The 25753-nt window shown below is 34.5% G+C and overlaps 1 protein-coding gene across 1 annotated transcript in view; it reads right to left on the bottom strand.

Annotated features, from left to right (window-relative positions):
- Window positions 1-23236, bottom strand: part of LOC123541872 (CD109 antigen-like) — a 139329-nt gene extending 116093 nt beyond the window's left edge. The window contains exons 1-4 of the mRNA XM_053531194.1: window positions 23192-23236; window positions 21995-22070; window positions 20166-20326; window positions 18192-18217 (exon numbers count right to left, since the gene is read on the bottom strand). Of these exons, the coding sequence (XP_053387169.1) occupies window positions 18192-18217; window positions 20166-20326; window positions 21995-22053 (246 nt within the window). The 5' untranslated portion in view covers window positions 22054-22070; window positions 23192-23236. The remainder of the gene's footprint in view (window positions 1-18191; window positions 18218-20165; window positions 20327-21994; window positions 22071-23191) is intronic.
- Window positions 23237-25753: the final 2517 nt, after the last annotated feature.

The following is a 25753-nucleotide window of genomic DNA, read 5'->3' as shown; positions in this document are numbered from 1 at the left end:
GAAAAAAAGAAGGACGTTTTTATACTCGTGTCTGTTATCATCGTTTCTTATATGATTTTAATACATAAGTACATCTGTCATATAACTGTTTGTCATACATTTATTTTCATTTGGATAATTATTTTAGAAAACAGAGGATGCTACATTGTTGGTTCTGCAGACTTGTATCAAGGGACTCGTCAAACTATCAGAGACGGTATCATTTGTCAAAGGTGGGATTCACAAAGCCCTCATAGTCACGATAGAAATGAACCGGCTGCGTTTCCAGACATCAGTGTCAGTGCGGCTGCAAACTACTGCCGGAATCCAGATGGAGAAGATGGCCCCTGGTGTTACACAGTTGATTCAGATATTAGGTGGGATTACTGCGGAGTGAAAAAGTGTTAGTTTCTTTGAATATGACCATATATCGTATCTGCTTTCTACTCGAAAACAGTTTAATAATTGTTTTGAGAAGTAGAAACATATCCCATTATTCTGCTGGAAAGCGATATATTACTAATTACTCTAGAATGCGCTAGATAAATAGTTATATCAAACCTTTTTTCGTTTGCCTAACATATGATGAAACGTCTGACAAAAGTATGAGTTTTTATGTGTTGATCAATTTAAAAGAAAATGTTTCTATCACAATTGCTCAATACAACTTGAATACAACGTTTAAAAAAGGTAAAATAAAATGTGTAGTTTATATGACTGTTCATTTCTATATTAAACCTTATGCCAGTCCTTTGAGAGAATCCATACACCGCAGTTTTTTCATCCGCATTAAGTTTATTCAAGAAACTTGAAATTTTGCCCCCTTTATTATATCATCATACCATATTTTCTTATAATTATCATATACCTATATAAATTCTGTGAAAAATCCTCTCGTATTTCACAATTAAATATGAACAGACAAAAAAAAATCCGTATTGTACCTTTTGAATTCCCTATTTTACCTTACCGCATTGTATGCTGTCGGACTACCTTCATTAATATGTATGACCTGACACAGTTCTATAAATAGCGCACATAAAAACTTCACTATGTTCCATTTTAATATCGATAAACATTGAATATTTCGTACAATAACAAAACAACATACGAAAAGGTAGAGGTATATAGTAATAGGGTTATTATAACAGTAGCTAGATCTGGGATTTTGTATTCGGCTCTTGTGGATTTTGCAAGGTTGGATCACACTCGGCGCTTGCGCGCCTTGTGAGATCTGACGTGGCAATAAACCACTCGAGCCGAATACAGCATCCCAGATCGAACTACAGTTATAATAACCCTATTATAACTCTATTATGTAACAAGGGTAGATAATGTATTTTGACTTCTTGAGGCACAGAGTTGCTATTGAGAGGATGGGTTCGGAGAGGAGATGGGATGGTGAGAGTCTGAATCAACCACCCTCTGGAATTGTTTGACAAGTGTTCTGCAAACAGAACAATCTTACGTGTATTTCATATAATTGTGTTCATGGAAATTTGATACATTGCGTGCCGAAATGTTTGACTTACATGATACTTAAATTTTGAGAAATCGAAAGAAGATGCTCACAAGTGTGCCTGTTGACACTCCGTCGCTAAACACACATGTGGACCTATTTTGTGTGGTGCAACACATCCAGGCTTCTTAATTGTATGTTTAAATTGTATAGAGTCAAATTTTGCGATAGGGATGAGTCAAGGGTAAATTTTCCTACGGGCAGAATTTCTTTAAACTTTGTCCACTGACTGAGAATAAAATTCAAAACGGATATATGTATCAAAAATCATACATACCCAGGCTTGATCTTGAATTATCTGCCCGTGAAAGTAGATTTTTTCAGTATTTTCCGACATTCAAGGGCAGATAATTCATGACCAAGGCTTGGTTCCTATGGTTTGTTTTATTTCATATTTCTGTTTTTGATTTGATTCTCTCTTAGTAAAAAAAGTTTAAAGAAGAAATTCTTTCTGACTTTAAGAAATTTTTCCTCTTGTCAATACAGAGACTGTTGCAAATGTCCTTAACTATGGACATGACAAAATGATACCGCAAAGTCCTGGTCTTTCCCATTGACCGAATTTCTTTACACTTTGTATACTGACTGCAAATAAAATCTGAAACAGAAATAAAATGCAGAGTTCCATTGCCTTGATCTTGTACTATCTGCCCTTGAACATTGGATTTTTTAGTATTTTCTAATTTTCAAGGTCAGATAATTCAAGATCAAGCCTGGGTACCTATGATTTTTAATATTTTTATTCTATTTTTTGTATAATGTAGACATTCTTTCAAAACAGTTAACAGGAGTTAATACACCGGAACCAAATGTGTAAAGTACTAATTACTTATGAATCATAAAGATAAATGTAGGTTGTGCATCATCTAAAGAAACGCCCATAGCGCGTGAAAAGTCGACATTTAAATTGGAATTTTTAATTCCGTTTAATTTCATATTTCCTCTGCATTTTAATTATGACTCTTTTTACCCATTTTAATACTAATTAGTCGCTTCAATGCGTGCCATCACTAAAGGGATATTTAGGTTTGTAAGCCATCCGTTTGTCTGTCTGTCTGTTCGTCAGGTATTCGTTGTGGTTGTAACAAAATTGGTTATACGTAACACATATGGGGCCTCCGTTGTCGAGTTGATAAGGTCGCTGACTTCAAATCACTTGCCCCTTAACGATGTTGGTTCGAGCATCACTCGGGGCGTTGAATTTTTGTGTGAGGAAAAGATAATAGGTAAGGGTAGATTTCTCGGAAGCACAGAGCACCAAAAACACAGCCCCAGAGCCACGCATTTACTTAGTAGACCCACAACAAAATGAAGCTGTAATGGAAATATATTTCAGACGGGTTGCTTCAAACATCTGACAAGTACATATTAAATTATGTTAAATATTGATGGAGGGCAAGGGGCGAAATGGGGTCGGGGTTTGGGGGAGGGGGGTGGGGGAGGGGGGGGGGGGGGGGGAAGGGTGGGTTGTGAGAAATCCGAGGGGAAAGTTGAACAAGGACGAATATACAAGGGAATGCCATGTTCTTTAAAAACGGTCGCACTACAACGTAAACCACAATAGCGCAAACACTCATGTACTAAAGATAAACACACAACTACGATCAACTAAATAACATAGAAAAAAGAATAAGCAACACATAAGAAAACAGTAGGGCACCGTTATAGACTCACAAGCATACAAACGCACCCACACACGTAGGAAAAAACAATCAAGTACCGTCTAGGGATTCGGCTGCCTAAACAAAGGGGAGCCACGAAAACTTACTAAAAGTAAAAGGGGAGGGGATGCAAGAAGTAGCGTAAATGCGAGGGAAAAGAGGTGAGAGTGGCGGAGGAAAAATCCTTACAACAAACGAGAAAATATACGCAACAGACAATACAATACAGCCAAAACAACCAGTTGAAAATAGGGACACAGCCTTGGAACGGTCAGTAACCTAAATAAAGGAAAACTAAGGGACCCGTTTAAACGCGTTTAGGGCATGCCAACCTCGCACTTATCCTATTTTCAACAAGTTAAACAACACAATGTAAATAAAATCAGCGCTGAGAATGGCTCTAACATTAGTGCAAAAGTAACAGATACATAAAGCAAAACATAAAATTAAGGTTAATTTAAGGTACAATTACACAAATGTACTCAACAACTTGTCTGAAGTCAGAGCAACAAGAACCTAACTTTTAAGGGCACGACTAAGAAAACTGTAAGACAAAAATCAACTCCCTCCGTCCGTTGTATGTAGGATTCAGGAGAAAAGCATAATGGAGACCTACACTTTATTAGTCATCGCACCACCAAATAGGAAAGCGTAGCAATTAAACATGCACTGTGCTTCACGATTTTCGCATCGTATTCTCTTTTGATAAACTTTTAATCAATTTTACAAAAAATTGATTAAAATAAGGGGTATGTTTAATTTTCCGAATTTTATAAACTACATCTCCATAGTATTCCGGGTGTGTAAATCCAAGTTTTAAAAGTGTTTGAAGGGTCGTATTGTATTTTCTAACAGTTCAGACGATCTGTAGTAAAATTTACTAAAAGCTTTCCGTAGCTTATGATAACGGTAACCCTGTTGTAACAATTTCTTGGTGATATGAAGATTTCTGTAAAATTATCTATCTTTGAGCAAACTCTTGCAAAACGAATAAGCTGTGAAATATAGATACCGTATGATGTTGCTCGAGGGACATCTCCATCAAGATGGAAAAAGTTGACAATTTCAAAATTAAAATCGTCCCTTTTATCATATCTTTTCGTTTCTAGATTATTATTCACAATTCTTAAATTTAAATCCAAAAATGACGCTTCTGGAAGATCGGTGGTTCTACCCAGGTGCCCGCTCGTGATGAAATCCTCCACCATCAAAGCAGGAAAATCGTCCTAAATTATGACTTATAATCAATTATTTGACTTCGAACTTAGAATATAGGTAGATGGCGAGAAGGAGGAGTGCAGTACCCAGTAACCTTAACTCTAGCCCTAGTCATTGTTGAGTTATTCCCCTTTTTCATGTTTCTTTGACCAGCTATTTTCTCGGTTTTTATAGAAGGTTATCAAACAATATTCGGATAAAGATTAGAGAATAATTAGAAGAAGTCCATTGCGCAAGAAACATTCCTCTAGCCTAAGTACATTTTGAATTACATTCAGTACAAAATTTCATGAACTTTACTTTTACACTTGTATAAAACATCAATTAAAAAAATTTGCCACGGTGCTGTGGTCCGTGGTGTTTGGCTAAAGAACAAAATGAGCCGTGCCATGAGAAAACCAACATAGTGGGTTTACGACCAGCATGGATCCAGACCAGCCTGCGCATCCGCGCAGTCTGGCCAGGATCCATGCTGTTCGCTTTCAAAGCCTATTGGAATTGGAGAAACTGTTAGCGAACAGCATGGATTCTGACCAGACTGCGCGGATGCGCAGGCTGGTCTGGATCCATGCTGGTCGCAAACCCACTATTTGGTTTTCTCATGGCACGACTCAAATAATGAATAGATTTTGAAGGGTAGCGGTTCAAGACCAGGTCTAAAAGAAAGAAATTTCTTCTTTTTAATTCAAAAGTGTTATTTAGATGCACTGTAGTCATTTGGTCTCATTTTTAAAGTAATTGAAAATAAAACATGTCGCTAATTTTTGTATCAGGTTTGCCGTATTGGGACATGCGCGTTTCTCAAATGCAGTTCTGGTTTATAAAAGTGACATTGACCATTGCCCATTCAACCAGAGCGCATATCTCTGCCTCCAAAAAAAATATACCAAGTGTGATCACAATATCGCATGTTTTAGCAGAAAGGGATATTTATGGTTTGCAAACTAAAGACTATATGTATAAGTATAAAGGGCAATAACACTTGTGTTCCTCAATAGGCAGTATGACTGGAACCTGCACACACACATTTTCAATATAGTCATAAATGTTTCTGCAAAGTTTTATTCAAATACTCCCACCATCAAATGAGGTGAAGATGTTTGTTTAAATGACAAGAATTTCTGGACATGTCGGAAGGTTTTATGTTGCAAAGTTTGAAACTTTTGTGAACAAACATAGATACTCTTTCTCGACAAATTTTATATTGCCTTGTTATATAAGTATAAGTATGCGTCTACAGTATGTGATTTTGTCGTTTAGTTTAAATCATAAAGTCGTTTAACTAGTGCGGCATTTTTAGTTCTCTTTTGACAATATATGACACTTACATGTCGTATTACTGCATCTCAAAATAGACGACATGATATCGTCATCAGATGTACACTTCCATACAATTCAGTTATAAGCAAATTTAAAAAAAATTTAATTGTAACTTGTCCAAAATATTGCGGAATGTGACTACTTTAAATTTGTAGTTTGTATTGACGTCGTTTTAGGTACAAGAGTCATTTAAACTTTTTGAGCCGCACCATGAGAAAACCAACATAGTGCATTTGAGACCAGCATCGATCCAGTCTGGTCAGGATCCATGCTGTTCGCTTCCAAAGCCTATTGCAATGAGAAAAACCGTTAGAGAACAGCATGGATCCTGACCAGACTGCAGGCTGGTCTGGATCCATGCTGGTCGCAAATGCACTATGTTGGTTTTCTCATGGTGCGGCTCATTTTATAAATTTTCTGTTAGACTATGCAGACAATTAATACTACAGAGAAGTATAATATTAATAAACGGAATGGATTAATATTGTCATCTGTAATTAGAGCTGGATATTGGATGTCATCGTTCATCACTAACAATGTACTTGTGCCAGTTTTGTAATAAATAGTTAAAGCAACGTGCGGATTTGTTTTTCTTTGTAGATTTGTAGAAAGCTGACTTGAAATACTTTATAGAAAAGTCTTGCTCATTCGAAGTGTCAACTGGTGATATACTGTTACAGTATTTGTTTTATTTTAATTTCGATTTAATAAAAGAGTTTTCAATGAAATTTTCACTTCACATCTAGCCTAAAAATATAATGACGTGCCAAATGATTCATTGCCTTATCTATTCCAGCATTTCAGTACGGCAAAGGTAAGTTGCCATAGAATATCAAAGCCACCGATATATATGTACTGGAACACAAAAGGATTTTGAAAAAAAGAATACTAACTATATAAATAAGGCAAAGACCTACATAGTCCATCTGAACCAGGGACGCTTATTGTTTAAGGTACCCGAGTAGTTGGTTAATCTTGATATCGCTGTATGGTAACTACAAAAGTAGCCGTGTGTTTGGATCTGTCCAAAATGGCCTCTCCCAAGCAAAAAGGACGAAAATATTGCGTACGTTTTGCTGATTTCTACCATCTAACAAAACATTTTAACATATAATTTTATACAGTTTTGTCTCCTCATTCTAACCTCAAAATTATGGATTATGAAGTGATCGAAGCATTCCAGTTTAAATGTGATAAAAATATGCAGGTTATTGCAATCAAGAAGGGAAAACGAAACTGCTGAATGATGTTATAAAGTTCTTGCAAATACATCATCAGCGAAAATTGTTAAGAAGAAAGAAGACGCATTTTTGCATATGTAGTCATCGGTCTCTCAGATGAAAACCTTAATTCAACCAGAGGTATCAAGTACGTAACGGTTTGGATACTAGTAATAGAAAAACAAACAACGGTTTGGACTTAGTATATGAAACGGTTTGGAAAGCAACTAAATCTACTAATCTGGTTGGCATAAAATCTAGTTTACATTGAATTGACACAACAAGACCATGTGTCGTCATGAAAGAAGCAATTTGAAGGTCGTAAAATCAAATATCTAAGCTAAAGGAAAGCCTGTGTAATAGCGATTTTTTACTGTTTATGTGTTACGTATGAAAAATTATTTTTCCGGGAACATTTATAAGATTGAGCATTATATTTCCTGATATTAGATAAGTCAAAACGACTTTAAATTAGGGGTGTAAGTTCGATTGAGTAGCTGTCTGGTTCAGGTTATCAAAGTCATTGGAATTCAAACCATGGGTTCGATCACATTGATTTGATCAAAAACAAATTCTTTTAAAGTTCATTTGTCTACTTCATTTGTTTGTCAGTTTTGTTTTAGTAACAGCGATAAGTAAATGAACCGAAACTATGTATAGAAACATTTCTTTGTTGTTTTCACGAGCAGTTAAAAGCAAACGGCCTGTACAAATTAGTATTTCCCAATTCCAAAAGGAGTTCGAAGAATATGCAGGGCTATTGCACGCACGCATCTGTTCGTCGGCTTCAGCGTCCCAATTTGATAATATCTTGTATTGAAACGAAACCCAGTTGTTCACTGTGATGACCTGGCATGCAACGCACATAATCAATAACTCTAATATTTTTATTTGCATTTTGAAAAAAAAACGTTATGAACCCTTTATTTTTTTGGCAATTCTGTAACGTTTTTGCTTGTATGCAAGTAATTCATTTACACTACTTGGAATGGAATAAAACTTCACACATTTTTACTGATTTAGCATGCAATGAACAGGCTTCTTAACTCCGATTTCGTCTTTATCACAAAGTTAGTCATCTCTTCAACTAACAAACGTTTGTTAAGCTTTTGTATACATGTGTGAATGTTTATTTCACTGGCCACTTTTAGGAACGAAAGGAAACTTCACAACTTCCAGCACTTGTTTACCGTGATAATCAGACATGTTGTGCATAGGTTCCGTGATTCTGGATTGCTTTCTCAGAAAGCTATGCCCCTATTTTGACCCTGTCAGCAATTCGCGGTTAAGCTTTTATATGGCAGTAGGTGTCTCATTTACCATTACAAGAGGGAAAAGTTCAATGTCTTAAATATAAGTTTAAACAACACTGTCTATGTCACTTATTAATTCTTTTAGAGTAGATATTAGCCCCTTTCCAATGAGATATATGTTCAGTCATGCTTTTCAATTTATAACAGAAATCAGTATATAATTAACAAGCAGCAAGTCAATAATTATCTTTCTGAGAAAGTTCTACATACCTTCCCTTGAAATGAATGAAAGGAGACAGCAAATGTTTTAAGGGCCTATCATCAGTTAAACTAGCCACCATGCATAATTAACAACATTGTTTATTCTTGCACCATATCATACTGTAAAGTTCTATACTGGTGCGTTTTAATTTCCAATTATGATGAATGGTGTTTATAATGGCTTTTATTGGTAATTCCTTTCCTGCTGGTTTTTAAATGGGAACATTACACTGCTACGCTTGAAACATGGAAATTATAAATTTAAAGTGAAAAATATCTAACAGGAAAACCACGTTCTTAGAACAAAGTCTCTTCAAACCATCGGCTTCGAACTGTCATTAGCAAAATCACCTAAAAGGAGTAAACGACTTGTACCCGATCAAATTTTGCCCAAATTGCATGATGGACCAGTCCATTTGAGAAATTTAGCTGGAAAGGAGATAAGGTAAACTTGTCGTCTGTTAGTTTTGTAAAGCCGCCACTAAATATTCAACCTTTTGTGTAACGTATTTCTAACAGCCCTAAAGCTATCCTCTACAGATATCATTCAACGGTGATGTTTCTATGAGACAGTGCTAACACAAATGTTATGGATTTTGCAAGGACAGATCACACTCGACACTTCCACTCGAGCCGAATACAAAATCCCAGATCGAGCTACTGTTATAATAGTCCTATTATACTGTTTTTGTAGAAAGCTAACTCTTGCGGTGTGAAACCTGTTTAATGAGTTTATATGAAGTAAACTAAAGCTTAAACCATATCAAAACATCACCACATATTTTAAATTAGTCAGGTACAACAATCAGATACCGCAGGATTAGTTGGAAGATTTGTACAATCATTAAGTCAAACAATCATTGTTTCAAGGAAGCAATCCAATCCGCCGTCGGTGATAACGGGTCAATCTGCCAAGCACCTGCAAACTTTCTATTAGATTACAGTTATATTCCGCAAAACACCAGAGCAAATGTTTATTTGACGTAAGTTTAGCACCAACTATTCGTAGGTGAATTATATCTACAGTAAGCCGTAAATAGAGCCCTTGATATCTACAAATAGTTCTTTGCATTTTCGATCGACCGGCCGGACAGACTTTGAAGATATTGATGCTTTTCCGTATTATCATTGGTCGAAGAAAGTCATTCTGAAACATGACTATGTTGCAATTTTTTATAAACGCTTTATCATACAGAACGATAAACGAAACAAGCGTCTACCTGAAAGATCATGAATTAGATAAATAAATTAAAATATGTCAGTTCCAGACGTATCTTAACTGTTTTAAATTGATTTTTCTGTAAAACTTCGCTGTCATTGGTTCATATGTCTTAACACGTGATCATTAGTATCATGCGAAACGGCTTGCGGCGAGAACCAGAGTTTCAGTTGAAGTCATGTCATTGACAATATAAAGTTTAAATATCTATAAAAGGAAATCCGAACGATTAATATGTTTGCGCCTTTTATAGTTTTCACATTTGTTCAGTTTGCACGTTCTGAGGTTTACACGAACGAAAATGGTGTTAAATTTGAATACGCAATAGATTTTAAAAGTAGATGTCGTTCTCAGGAGGGAAGATTTTCTTTTCTACATGGATTGTCAATCGCTCAGTGTGTCGAGGAATGTGGCTTACGGCGACATTGTGCGGCTTTGAATTACAGAAGACGTACACACGTTTGTGAACTATTTTCTATAGCAGAAGAAGGGGATGACAGAGTAGCAGGCTGTATTTTTATTTCTGCTTCCAATATAAAAGTCCCAAAGGTATTTATAGATGTCTGATTTAATGTCTCACCGACACAATTATAAGTGATATGCTTCCAGCTTTTAATGGTGGGTGAAGACCAGAATGTGCCACTCCATACATTTTTTCGTTGTGAACATGAATTTATCATTTTCAGAAATGTATAAACCTGATATGTTGACAGCCAGATAATAAGGGTATATAGATGTACGTTATGCTTCTTTATTGCAGGAAATAAGTGAAAAAAGTTATTTTGGGACTGATTGGTGTGTAAAAGTTCATCTCTGCTGAATCACAAAACCTATATTTTACACTGTATATACCCATACATACGTATATGATATAGATATTAGTTGGGTTTTTTTTTATAAAACAGTCTTATGCAAAAGAAGAATTACGTGTTTATTATTAGTTCATACCGATTCAAAATTGTTGTGTCTATAAATACCATTCTGACACATAATACTCATTCATGCCGGAAAGATGTCTGCCTTATTGTATATTTCTATACAGTGATCAAAGGCTCCCTTAGCGTTATAATCAATTGAGCCATGCCATGGGAAAACCAACATAGTGACTTTGCGACCAGCATGGATCCAGACCAGCCTGCGCATCCGCGCAGTCTGGTCAGGATCCATGCTGTTCGCTAACAGTTTCTCCAATTCCAATAGGCTTTAAAAGCGAACAGCATGGATCCTGACCAGACTGCGCGGATGCGCAGGCTGGTCTGGATCCATGCTGGTCGCAAACCCACTATGTTGGTTTTCTCATGACACAGCTCAATTCATTTACATTTGATAATTTCGTATATTTTCAAAGCGGAATAATAGTGATGATGTGTGGCAAATCCCATGACTGTTCAGTCGCAAAGTTAGGTACAAGTGATAGAACACTTGTAAAAGTTTTAATACTTCGGCTGTGACTGCAAACAGAGCTGGTGCGTCTGTGATATATTACAGACTCAGGTTTATACCTCAAGCAATTTAAACGAAAAGTATCTTAAAAGTATATATTTTGTAACCATGGTGATAATAACCCTAATCTTTAGTCAGTATATTATACATATTATACACCTAATGCATGCGGACATGCAAAAAATTGCGTATTTTTGCCGTGCGCTCCAATGGATAATCACTTCCGGGCATGCGCAGAACGGCTGCACCAGATCAATAATGAGAAACATTCTAATATTTCAAATACTAGGAAGGAGACAGGAAGTTTAAACTTTAGACAAACAAAACGATCTTGTGATCTAAATGGAGATATGATTAATTTGATTTAGCAGAAGCTGAGAGACAATATATAAATATATACCAGTTCTCCTTTAAAACATACACTCGTAAAATCAAAGCATGACTATGTTATCATAATATGTTTGTTTTATGAATTGAACAGTTATAAAGAAAGCAGTTTACATTGTATTTGATACCAGAATAGTTTAAAATAAATGATGCTACACTTTTACTCTTACGGTATGATTTATTTAAATTTTTACATCAAACTGCAATTCCCTCACTTTGAGGATGACATTATAATTATCATCATTATTATTATTACTACTATTATTACTATTATTTTATTATTATTACGTCACTTTTATGTAGCACTCTTTTCATGCACATGTACAATTCCAAAACTGCTGTACAGAATAAATTGCAAACAATACAACACAATTACACAAAGACGCATGTTCACATTAACAAAATTCATAAAGAAAAACATATAGATAAAAGAAGACAAATATATATAAGTGTTTATGTAGCCCTAGGATAAAATATTGTTCTAAGCTGTAATGTGAAAAGAAAGAATGTACTGGTCAGTTTACGAAATGTCGTACAAAGAAGTGGGTTTTAACAGGCTTTTGATTCCGAGCCTGTTAGCTTGTTGACGGGAAGGGAGTTCCAAAGCTTGGAAGCAGTGAATGAAAAGGTCCGATTGCCATAGATTATGGTTTTAGTCTTCGTAATGTATTGAACTATAATCTGAAGGTTGACAAACAATTTTAACAATGCTGCGATGCTTTGTTGTTTTTTTTTTTTTTGGGGGGGGGGGGGGGGGGGGGGGGATAAAAATCATACCGACGCAATTATAGGTCACATGACGATTTTTCAGCTTTGATGGTGGGGGAAAATCCCGGGTTCCCCTCCGTGCATTGTTTTATTAAGGGCGGGCACCTGGATAGAACGACCGATCTTCCGTAAGCCAGCTGGGAGCATCCCTCACATGAAGAATTCAAAGCCCAAAGTGAGGTTCGAGCCCGCATCGGTAAGGGGCAAGTAATTCACAGTCAGCGACCTCAACCACCTGGCCACTGAGGCCCAAATCCCGTGTTGGGGTAAACGAATTGTCCCATTGTGACTGCAGATTAAAAATAGTTTCAAAAAAATGCACGTAGTTTAAGTTACTTCTTAACTAACGTTTTGCCACGGCTTTAATTGATTTATTAGAATTAAGTAAGTAATTATAATTAATTAATTAATTAATTAACCCAACACAATCAATTAAACATAACCTGGTATTAATTAATTAGAATTAATTAATTTATTTATTTATTTATTAATTAGAATTTAATTAATTAATTAGAATTAATTGATTGATTGATTGATTGATTGATTGATTGATTGATTGATTAATTGATTATAATTTATTTATTTATTTATTATTTTATATTTACTTATTTATTTATTCATTTTTTATTTATTTACTTTTTCATTCATTTACCAATAATACAACCTTTTGTTTAGAAAGTAACAAAGTAAAGGATAAAAAAACTTGGTTTTATTGAGTCTGTTCATAAGAGCGCCTCACGCCCGCTAGCACCGGCTCAGGCATAGTTCTATAAAATGCATGTATTGAAAGTACTTCATGATTTTAAAGGACCAGAAAATATACTTACACTGCGTTCAGATATAGAGATACTTTATTACACGCAAAACACGTTACTTAAAGATGGCTGCTGTGACAGTTAATAAAATGTTTAAGAAGATCTCTTGGAAGCACAGAGCGCATTCAAGTAATCTAATTGGGTCTATTCAAACGTGAATATTGCTACATACGTGGTGATTAATTTGTCAAGTGAAGAAATTTTATGAATAATGTTTAATAGTGGGTAACAGAACAGAAGTACAAAGTCAATTACAGAGGTCAACAACACCGAGTTTAGGATACAGAAAAAATCTGGTGATTCTGACGAAACAACATACATAGAAAGATTATACTAGTAAAATGAAAACTTTTAGTGTATGGAAAAGTTTGGAAGCAGGTTTACCATTGACAGAAGAGACAGTATTTACAGACTGGTCTACACTTACTTTGATTTGACTTTTACACGGTGATTCCTCCAGTAAACAGCTAGTGATCTGAGAGAATTGTGTTCATTATATCATACAGGTTTAGAGTGAATGTAAAATTAATGTGTATTTAAATCAATCAAAATTTTTCAAAATTGGATGTTGAAACTTTACAACTGTTTAGTATTTCAGTAATCAGTTAGGATTTTTGAGTGATTTCAATAAGGTACAAATGAAAAAGAAAGAATCACTATCCGCCAAGATGATGTGCTATTGTAAAAGATAGAAAGAAACTTCACAAGTCACATTAACTTGGTAAAAGGGATTTTAACAGAATTAAACTATAATTGGTGAAGGATTCTGCATGTTGTATCAAATAGCTATAATGTATTTTGTAGTTCTTTGGATGTATCTTCTATCTATCTCTTTTCAAACTAAATTTTATCTCTTAAATCTATTGAAATTGCCATCAAAATAAAAAATTCTTTTAAAAACAATATATTTAACAATTAAAATGTATATTCAACAAGCCAGTACTTTGTTACTAATCTTAGTCAGTGGAATTTATTTTTAGACTTGTCCTATTTTTTTTATTCAGTTTCTGGATCCCAATTTATTAGTTACTGTACACATTTTGGGATTCCAGCAATTTTCCACATCCTCATTACAAGGTAGTATTGATTTTTCATTGGTCAAGTGGTTAACTAATTTTAGCATAAAGTAAAACTGTTCTATTAATAGATTTTCAGAAAATCTGTTTGAGTATTTATACCCAGTATACAAATTCATGTACTTTTATTTGATTTGAACATTACTGTTTAATATTATCCTGAACAAATTACAGGTTTTCTTTGCTTTATATTAGAGAATTTTGGTAAATTTCGTTGATGAAAGGTCCAAGGTACTTTTCTCAAATAGTCAATTAATAGAAATTTTCAAATATAATATCTTGTGCAGTGAATTAAAAAGAAATTTATTTATTTCAGTACTAGTCAGTTCTGAACTTGAAAGATACTTAGATAGGTTTTTAGCTCGACTATTCGAAGAATAGGGGAGCTATCCTACTCGCCCCGGCGTGAGCGTCACACAAATGTTAAAGTTTGCGTACCACCCAAAATATTTTCAAAGTCCATTGAGACATTGCTTTCATATTTTGCATACTTGTTTACCATCATGACCCCAGTCTGTAAAAAAGAGGAGGCAACTCTGTCAAGCATTTTGACTGAATTATGGCCCCGTTTCGACTTGGAATAAATGTTAAAGTTTGCGTACCACCCCAAATATTTTCAAAGTCCATTGAGGTGTTGCTTTCATATTTTGCATATTTGTTTACCATCATGACCCCAGTCTGTAAAAAGGAGGAGGCAACTCTATCAAGCATTTTGACTGAATTATGGCCCCTTTTCGACTTAGAATAAATGTTAAAGTTTGCGTACCACCCCAAATATTTTCAAAGTCCATTGAGATATTGCTTTCATATTTTGCATACTTGTTTACCATCATGACCCCAGTCTGTAAAAAGGAGGAGGCAACTCTATCAAGCATTTTGACTGAATTATGGCCCCTTTTCGACTTAGAATAAATGTTAAAGTTTGCGTACCACCCCAAATATTTTCAAAGTCCATTGAGATATTGCTTTCATATTTTGCATACTTGTTTACCATCATGACCCAAGTCTGTAAAAGGAGGAGGCAACTCTATCAAGCATTTTGACTGAATTATGGCCCCTTTTCGACTAAGACTATGCTTATAGTAATGTTAAAGTTTTACTCATTCCTTATCAAGCACTGAGAATAGTCGAGCGCGCTGTCCACTGACAGCTCTTGTTGGTCTACTACACACTTTATATATTTCTATGGCCTGATTAGAAGTAGCCTGTTGGTTTAATTCAGTAACTTACTATAGGAAGAATTATTTAAGGTAGCTCAACACAACTTCTGGACATTAAGGTGATTTATTATCATATATGATATAAGATAATTTTCATTGAGTCCTCCATACCGGAACATATTTGAGTGACAATTAAAAATATTTTAGATTACTTGGGGTGGTTCACTACCTGTTAGAAATATTTAAGGTGGTTAACCATCTGTTAGAAAATGTTAATACGGTACAGTACTGGGACTTGTTTTTGTAGGCAGTTATCACAACATGAAATTTTATAGGTGCTGAATTGAAGGTCATTTCCTCCATGGTTATTGTCGTGGTGTTTATAACTCCCCCGCCACAAAAAGTGGAGGTTATAGGAATGGTCTCTGTCCATCCTTCCCTACTTCCGTCCTTCCATCTTCCGTCCTTCCGTAACATTTTGTGTCCACTCTGTATCTCCTAAACCCCTTGAACATGTTGAAGGATTTTCATGAAACTTGGTTCAAATAATCACCTCATCAAGACAATGTGCAGAACCCATGAGTCTCCCATGTCGGGTCGAGGTCACAACTCAAAGCCTTCAATTTTGTGTCTGCTCTGTATCTCCTAAACCCCTTCAAGTGTGCTGTTAACAGACAGCTTTTGTGATATATCAGGAGCACATAATTCCGGACAAGCTGGTCTGATCAGACCCAAAATCGAGTTATTCCAAGAGCTTGTGCTCGTATACATTGCCATTAAATCTGATCAAAATTGTTATGAAAATGTTCAAACTAGAGCGTTAAAATTGTCAAATATTGCAACTTTTTTATATAACAGGGACAGATAACTCTGGACTTGCTAGTCTGAAAATGCCTGAAATCTAGGTCTTGCAAGACCCAATGGCCGTACACATTGTCTATTTTAGACAATTTTCTAAGTTTATTCAAGATTTCTTTAAATAAAAATGATACAGTTATAAAAAATAGGTAAATATTGCTATTTTTTACTATATCAGGGGCACATTACTCTTGATATACTGGTCGGATCATCCCCATAATGCAACACATTCCAGATTATGTAGCCATGCATATTGTGTTTTTACTTTAGTGAAGATTGTTATAGTAATATTCATGCTGGAGTGTTAACAATGCTATATAATTCATACTTAACTTTAAAAAAGTGGGTGGGGTAATATTACATCTGTTTTTTTATGATGAAATGTCGATGTAAATGGTTTGGAACTATTTTGTTATTTAAAGTTATGTTTTGCACACATGTTCATATTGTGTAGGCGTTTTTTTTTTTTTCATGAAAATATTTGTTGTTATAGCTTATTTGCCAGCAAACCCCAATATTCTAAAATTTTGGTACTTTCATCATAAAATACAGAATATCTCTCTTATATGTCCGGTGACCCCCAATTTTTTTACCCTTATTTTGAAGCAATTTTGAGACACAATATATACAAAAAGTATTTCAAAAATCTTAATTGTAGAAATAATGTTATGCTATCTTCAGACTGATACAAGTACTGGTCCCATTGGAAAAAAGTGGGTGGGGTAATTATATTGCCTTGTGAAAATGAGTAAACGTATTATGTGAAAATCATTAAAATTTCATACTGACTTCATAGCATATTCAAACTGAATTGTTAGAAATACAACTATTTTACAACTGATAAAGATAGTTTGTGTTTTGAAATGTACCCCCAATTTTTCCAGGTTTTTCAAATTTCACTTTTGTCTTGACAGTGTGTGTGAAAATGGCCGATATAATGAAAAGGAGGTCGGTGACCTACCGTTTTTTGCTTTTATATGAAATAGATACTAAAGATCTTCAAACATGCAAATTATGAAAAAATTCTTAATTGTAGAACAAATTGGCCTGAAATGTATCCAACATCCTTAACGCTATCAAACAAGAATAATAGACACATTTTTGCAAAAATGGTATACTGAGATTAATAACTCGGCTCGATTACAGACATATTGTATATTCAAACATAATTTTGAATTAGAAAATTATTTAGATTTAGTACAAGAAAATAAATATAGAATAGCTTTAGCTAGATTTAGAACATCCTCTCATAATCTTTATATTGAAACAGGTAGATACGACAGTATACCGCGTGAACAGAGGTTATGGAAATCATGTAATATGAAAAAAATCGAAACAGAATACCACTTCCTGCTTGTTTGTCCACATTATAGAGATCTGAGAAAGAAATATTTTAAACCGTATTATTGCCTTTGGCCGTTTGTGTCTAAACTGGATAATCTTTTGTCGTCAAAATCCAAGAAAACTGTTTGCAATCTTTCTAAATTTTTATACTTTGTAAATAAGAAACGTGTCACTTGAGAAAAGTTATCTTTTCTAATACCATTGAAAATTCGTATTCGTATTCGTTATTGTGTGCAAGTGCGAGGTATAATACATACATATATATATAACATTGACATATAACATAATACTGTGTTAAGGTTAAATGAAGTTCTTCATCTAACTTTACAGTTAATTCTGATTATTATTATTATTGTTTAAGAAAAGATTTTCTTTCGAATTAGTGTCTACATGCCTTAACTCGTGGACAGTGAGTTGTTTTAGCTTGGGTCGTTATTTATCATTTGATATTCATGGAGTTAAAATATTGCTTGTTAAATGACAAATATCAGTGCGATACTTGAAAGATATATAAAACTATATATATGTCTGTGATTATTTTTTTTAAAATGATAAAAATGAGCGATGCATTCTGATAAAGGTTTTAAGTTCTTTGTGTGTAAAATTCCGGAAGCATCTATGCAAAAAGGGAACAGGAAAAATACTTACTTGTATATCTGTAACTTTTTGTAACATGAATGACATACTTACTTTTAAATCTATAGTTTTTGAAATTCCTGAAAATATAAACATGCAATTATTCTATACTTTCAGACAACATTGTGATATACATGAAAACGATTTTAAGCACAGCTACTCGTAGAAATTTCCAGCGTTAAATAAACAAAATTGCACGTCTTATATAATTAACATACATAAGCCTCAAGAGTTAGTTCGCAAATCCAGAACTTGAGCAAACTCATCTAAATTTTGTTTTTGACTTTGCCTTGATTTGTTAATATCTAACAACAGTTAAGGTCTCATAAAGAAATAATTGGTCGTTTCCTTTTATATTTCTCAAAAGCTAAATTCTGGAAACGATTTCAAGATCGGTCCTCCCGTAGGAGTATTTTTGGTGGTGTTTTGCTATCTCGTGGCATGTCTCATATGTGTTTTTCTCCCATCTTACAAATGACGGGAGGAAAAACCCATAGGAAAACCCCATGGGGTTATATTTAGATTTCTGAAATTCATTTTTCATCGCTGGTCAGTATTCGGTAGTCTTTTTTTTTGTTTTGTTTTTTAATACAAAAACATGAAAATCAGTGGTTTGAAAATCTCTAACGGGATTGTTCCTCCCGAGAGTAGTACTGGCGAATCTCCCGAGGGGTAGTTCAAATGTGGGATATTTCTTTTCCATTTTGAAAATGTGATTACTTCCCCAATGTGGGAATTATTCTTCCTGTAACATATAGAATATTTTATCGGCTTTTTACGCGACATTTGTAATGGTTATTGACTTTCGTAAAATAATTCAAATAATAGTAATTATGATAATAAAAAGAAGAAGAAAAATAACGAAAGTAAGCTACATTCATTACTTCTTGTAACGTTATTTATACGTATATGAAAAAAGTAGCGAAAAATTATATCACAATTAGCCTTGTTACCTTCGGCGAAATCTATATATATATTTATGCACCTTTAAATAGCCCGCGGGTGGATTGCGTGCATACGTACGAAATAATGTGCATCTGTTAAAATGCAACGGCGATGAACACAGAACTATACTAATAATAGCATATAATTACATTTTATTCTCTAATTTCACTATTTGTAAAATAAATTTTGTCATAAGAAAAATAAGAGGATAAAGAGATATTTGCTAGCAAATGAATTAAAAGTCATCAATAGGTAAGAAAAGCTAAATGTACCGTATCAGTTTAAGTGTTTTTGTATAATGGTTGACATTTAGGTTTTGATAAATGATGTAAGGCGCTATATGGATGCATAATTATGTTATTATCACCATTTAAAGAGTTTAAAGGACACTGTTCTAAGAACGTCAAGTCTGTTACAATTAAATGTCTTCCCTCTCTGTAAGGATAACTGTCTTATTCTTTTACATGCAACAGTATTCAAAAGTAATAAATTTGTGATATCTCGCTTAGCTTGTTGTATGGTGTTACATGTATTATAATACAGAACAACTGAACGAACTTTGAGTTTCTGTAATATGCATTACCTGCGCTTTCCTATCATCATTTTTAGGCGATTAGCTCTAGAGTTAACAACACGGTTCAGATTCTCTTAATATATTCTACCTACAAGCAACCAGTAAACAAGTTTCATTCATAGAAAGGTTGATATGAATTATACTGCGCATTATAATTATATTTTCAATAAAAGTATTATTTTTACTAAGTAAATAACGAGTAAAAATGTGTAGAATGTAAAAAGGAAGAATTAATTTCAAACATCAATTCTTCCAGATCAGTTGCTTGGTTCTAGGGGAGATAAGCGCTGCGTAGCATTGCCACAGTAACGTGAGAAGAAACAAATGACCACAATCTAAGATTTGTATACCGAGACAGCATACATGTAGGGAAGGATCAGGACTAGACCACAATCATTAACAGTTCAGCTGGTAGCGGGGTTGAAACCCAAATATTTCCCTCAGACTGACAAGACAATCGCCCCATCTGTACTTCAGAGCTTTGATTTAAATAAGAGCAGAAATCTTACCATTTTGCACAGATGATGATGCCGTTTGAACAACTGTATCATTTTGGGCATATTTCAGGCTTGCACCAACATGAACGTTTGCACTTGCACTTGAAGTATGGACTCGGATCTTCAAAGATATTCCAGGAAGCAGTGAGTTCGGAAAAGATGCAACGTATGTCCTAATGAAAATAGTACTAAATATTATAATTAATCTCGGTCATCATGCTCAGAGTTTCTGTTTTGGAAATACAATAGTATACACTTATTGAATGCTTTGCCGGTCAATTTATAAATTTTAAACTACTGCCTGACGTGCAAAAGTAAGGATGTCTTGCCAAATATGTCTAACTATTGTTTCGTAAGCTATTCAGTACACGTTCTTTTTTACATGACAATAGAAATTAACTTTCACAGTTTTATTTGTAAATTGTTTACTTTTAGATCAGTAAACGTTGCATTGAGACCGGTAAGGTAGCCCAAATTAGGCGGCGATTTATTTACGAAGTAATATTATAATTGATATTATTTGTGGATTGTAAAATAACTCTAATAAAGATTTGGCCTACACTGATTAAAACAAGTAACATGCTATTGTTAAGAAATGACAAATGACGCGTTGCAGTTTTGAACAGGATATGAACATTGCAAAATGTTTATGTAAAGTGGAAACAAAGATAAGGAAATGACGAACAACATATCATTTACAACTATTACGCACCTATTTCCTATTGTATGATAGTTTTTTCTTCAATATTTTCATTTTGTTATGAACGTGAAGCTTTAAGTGACTATAACTGAAAGCAAAATATTGATATTAAGTCGTATGGATAGTGTAAAAGGTGAAAAAATAGTCAATTTGTTTTCATAAAAAAAAACTTGCATCGTTTGTTATAGAATCACTTCAAAAACTGAATCATTTATAGCCATCTTCGTATTAGATATTTCGCCTGCTCATAAAGGCGGTATTCTAATCTCTTAACTCGTATGACTGGTCATTCGGTGTTGATAATCTGTACTAGTGTTTTGCACAATGGTCAAGATGTTACACTTGGCTACAGATGGGAATTGAAAACATGCAGTTATATTAATCAATGAATATAGTGCGTTTATTTGACCTGCCGGGGCGGAGTTAATCTCTGGCTGATGAAAATATTGGAAATCACAAAACGAGCCAAATAGGTAGAGCTACAGTGGTTACAATGTAAGGTAGTCGGCCAGTGAATAAGAAATCAGGTTGCCGAATATACAACATCCTACACAATAATGCAGCGGACCGTCGCGAAACCACGCCCCGCCAGGTCGATTAAAATGGACTATAGAAACAAAACAAAATTTTCAGTATAAAGAGACACGCTCACAGTTTCAAAATTTGGATAAAAAAACTGTCTTCGAATTGCAGTTATCTATTATATTAATACGAACAGTGATAGGTTGGAATGTTCTAGTCTCTGAAACCTCAGTGTAAACCGTAGTGAATGGTTTACCCACAGCTTCAAATTTATTTTAAGATATTATTGTCAAGTAGATAACACATGTGACACCTCACAGGAGAAATAGACTTGATGCCACAAAAAAATGGGCAATTGCTCTACCGTTTTCTGTCTATTACCGATTATATGAATATTTTACAGTTTTCATTCCATTAATCAAAGCAATTTAAAGTAATTTTCAAATATGAGACTATTTAATATTTTACAACTTTAAGCCCGTTAGTCATTCAATTTAAAGAACTTCCGGTGAGAATATAAGTACAAGTAAACAAGCAGTGTAAACGGAATGTGAACAATATTATGATCATTACATTATATCATTGTAAAGCTCTGTCACAAGCCTAAAGATAAACATACCCTTCCACTAAAGTAGCGGATACTGTCAGTAGAATAATCACAAGCATTGTGTCAGGCATAAACGTTAACAGACCATCTGTAAGAATATCAAGCACACAATTTATAATACAACTTGGCCAGAATACTACCTTAGTCATTCACTTATCACATAATCATGACCTTTACTGTGAACAAAATGGTGATTATTTTCATTCTATCATGTTCATTAGAATATTAAAATCAATATATGCACAACTTTACTTTTCTTACAAGTAATGAGTAGGACATTGTATAACAATTTAAGTCAAAATTGACGTCATTATATTCTTTCATTTTTTCTGCGCCGCGTCAACCATAGTTGATCACACATTCAATCGGTGTAGATTCACTGTTTTGTCTAACAAAAAGGACAAATCGAAATATGTAATAATGCTATATAAATGATGCTTGAAGACTATAGGGGAACTTCGTGGCCGAGTGGTTTATGTCGCCGAGTTCAAATTACTTGCCCCTCATCGATGTGGTTTCGAGCCTCACTTAGGTCACTGAATTCTTTACGTAAGGAAGCCATCTAGCTGGCTTGCGAAAGGTCGGTGGTCCTACCCAGGTTCTAATCCTGATGAAATAATGCACGGAGGGATGCATATGGGATCTTCCTCCACCATCAAAGCTGAAACGTCGCCATATGACCAAAATTGTGTCGGTGCGACATTGATAAAACTTGTACAAAGATCCTTTGAAAGCATGGAATGCAACAAAAAGAATAATAGCAGACTCGGTTTGATTTAGTCTGTTCATGAACAATAATGAAATGTGCAACAGCTCTCATGCCCCCTAGCACGTTAAACACAACAAAATAAATGAACTGAAGACTTTAACTGTATAAATTGTTTGTTGTTTTATCAGAATCGACAGCATTCGCACATTTAACGATTTTCCAGGATTTAATGGTGAAAGAATACACCGGATGCATCTCCAGAAATTGTTTTAGGCATGTGCTGACACATGGGAAGACACATGAACCTTCCGTAAGCCACATGAAGACCACATCGAGAAGGATCAAGTAGGAGAAGGAGTCAGTGACCTTTTTCACACCATAATCGTTCATTGTGCATCATGTATGATACGACCCTGTTTGTGTTCAATGCTTCAAAAATTGAAACTATATATATTTAAAAAAAATATAAATTCGTTGTATATAAGTAAATATATAGTTACCTCTCTGTATGACACGTTGGTAAACTTTGAAGAGATGTCAAACAGATCAGATAAAACTGGTTGAAATGATAAGGCAAATTTTAAATATAGACTATGTTTTAGGAGATAAACACTCAAAAACTTTAAAAACGCCTTATCTTCACTTGACAATGATTTCAGTTCGTCAACTTGTATTCAGAAATTTTGAGACTCACTCATTGATAATTTTGATTAAATACGATAATGTCTTATGTTTCATTGTATCAGGAGCTTTGCCACCTGTGCACTTGGAGCTCTCGTGTTTCAAGGTAACAGACCCGTAAAGACAATCGGCAATTTCCGTTCGTTTCCGTATTCTCCGTATGCGATTTCGGCATTCTCCGGTTGTTAGTAAAAATAATTTCTTGTTATGGCCCCGAAGATTGCCGAAATTACGTAGGGAGGATATGTAATCGTATTGCCGTTTGTAATTACGAGTTCATTACCTTAACGCTTGTTGCGACTAGATTAAAAGCTATTTATCTATTTCGCTATGGAATTGCAGCTGAATTTATTCTGTTAGTTCGGGAAGTAATAGAAATACAGAGGCCTATCCGGAGAACATCCACCACAATATCCTCCACAATAAGCCCAAAGTCTTGCGCTTTTTGCATTTTGCGTAAAGCCCGATATTTTCGGTTGAAAGCCCCAAGCCTGCCAAGTGACCTATTAAATACGAAAAAAAACTGGCCAATAGCAAAAGCAAATTTAAAGTCATCATTCTACTCTAAAGCCTTGAAAATAAGAAAAAATATGAATAAATTGGTTTAAATATTTTGCGAGTATCAATGTTGATAACTTTACACCTTGTTAGTTGGATAATCAATATTCTCATACTGAACTGGTATTTTCAATAGGAAAAGAAATGCTTCAGTCATCCGAGGTCACAAGTAAAAAAAAAAAAGTTTGCACTTAATATAACATTTAACGTGAATATCAATGTGCAATTAAATTTATCAATCTACATCCAGATCAGAACCGAAATACCTCGCTTTTACGCAGTATGAATTTTCCTTTGCAAAAAATAGATGTTGTTTACGTTTTCTAGATGTTTACTTTCGTGTGAGAAAGATAAATCAATGATTATTTGATAAAACCTGACATTTTACAATATATGGGTAGACGCATTTATCATAAACATGTCAAAATGCATGAAATGTAAACATTACGATGATTTCAAAAACGATAACAAGAAAAACTAGAATACCCTTGTAAACACAATCTCTCTCTCTCTCTCTCTCTCACACACACACACACACACCTACTCCATACTCACAGTATCGTTGTTTGGCTCGTAGTTATGCTGCTCGTCTATCTGGCATACAGTTCAAAATCATGCAGGTACGCCCCTGACAATTGTGTTGCTTGGTTGCGTTCTACGCTTACAAAGGAACATACTATGGATTTTATTATGATCCATTATCTTAAATACAATATTTCAATCTTATATCAAAAGCTTTTTCTATGTACACAGCAAAGTTCTTGTTAGTAATACAATTCGGTAAATATTGGTATATTGGTATATTTTGGCTCAACCAATGATATTTCCTAATGTTTTTTTTCTCAGATCAGTACAAAGCGATAATACAAATACAAAATGAGATGCATCCTTTAAGGTATTTAACATGCAGTTATGCCTTGTTTGCCTTGTTGATGTACAAACGAACATTACCTGGTATCCAAAGCTCAATCTTGTGCAAACTGTCGATATATTTAACAAGTAATTAAGGCCTTCGATTGGTTTATCGTCTTATATACCACGGTTCAGAATTCAGATGCGTAGGAATTGAACCACGAGAGCGTTAGCTCGAGGATTAATATACTTAAGCATCTGAACGATAAACCGTAGTATATTAGACGATAAATCAGAAGAAGGTCTTGATTGTTTTTATTCTGACATGCCCATTGACATATCTAAAAATTATTATGCTGGACTTTACCCGAGGAGTAATGTATTGGACGTCATGTGGCAATTTGACGTCATATGTGACGTCTTAAGCGCTCTTATCGGTCCGCGCGTCAACCGTTGTTTATCGCAGAATAAACAGAGCTTGATTTCCTTCTTAAGTTTGTCTAACTGGAAATCAAGAAAACAAAGTATCTTTTCCGCCAACACAGTTGCAGCCACTAGCAGATGCATAATGATAGGTTGAATCAGCGAATGCGGTATCTTCGCGGTCTACCATTACTGCTGCCTGAAATTCACGAACATTATCGCAATGTCAAGAACGTCAGAATCATTCACGAAATTCGGATAGAATAAAATAAATAATTGTATGTATCAATAAAAAGAAAATGTAAATAATTTTCCTGTGTTCAGAACGGATTTAAGGCTATATTTTTTCAACAGAAGTGTAGTTATGGCATGTTCCGGTAAATGAAATAGATGCAAACCAATATAATAGTTTCTTGATAAGCAACAATGCAATCAAAATAACACAAAAGTCGTAAGTTTAATTTGCGAAAGGGAATGGAAAAAGCTCCATATTCTTTGTTGACTGGTATGTTAAAAAAAATGGTAAACTGGTAATATAAGCTCGGGTT

This window comes from Mercenaria mercenaria, chromosome 19 (genome assembly GCF_021730395.1).
Source record: "Mercenaria mercenaria strain notata chromosome 19, MADL_Memer_1, whole genome shotgun sequence".
Classification (NCBI taxonomy): Eukaryota; Metazoa; Mollusca; class Bivalvia; order Venerida; family Veneridae; genus Mercenaria; species Mercenaria mercenaria.
This window is presented reverse-complemented; position numbering and strand designations above follow the sequence as displayed.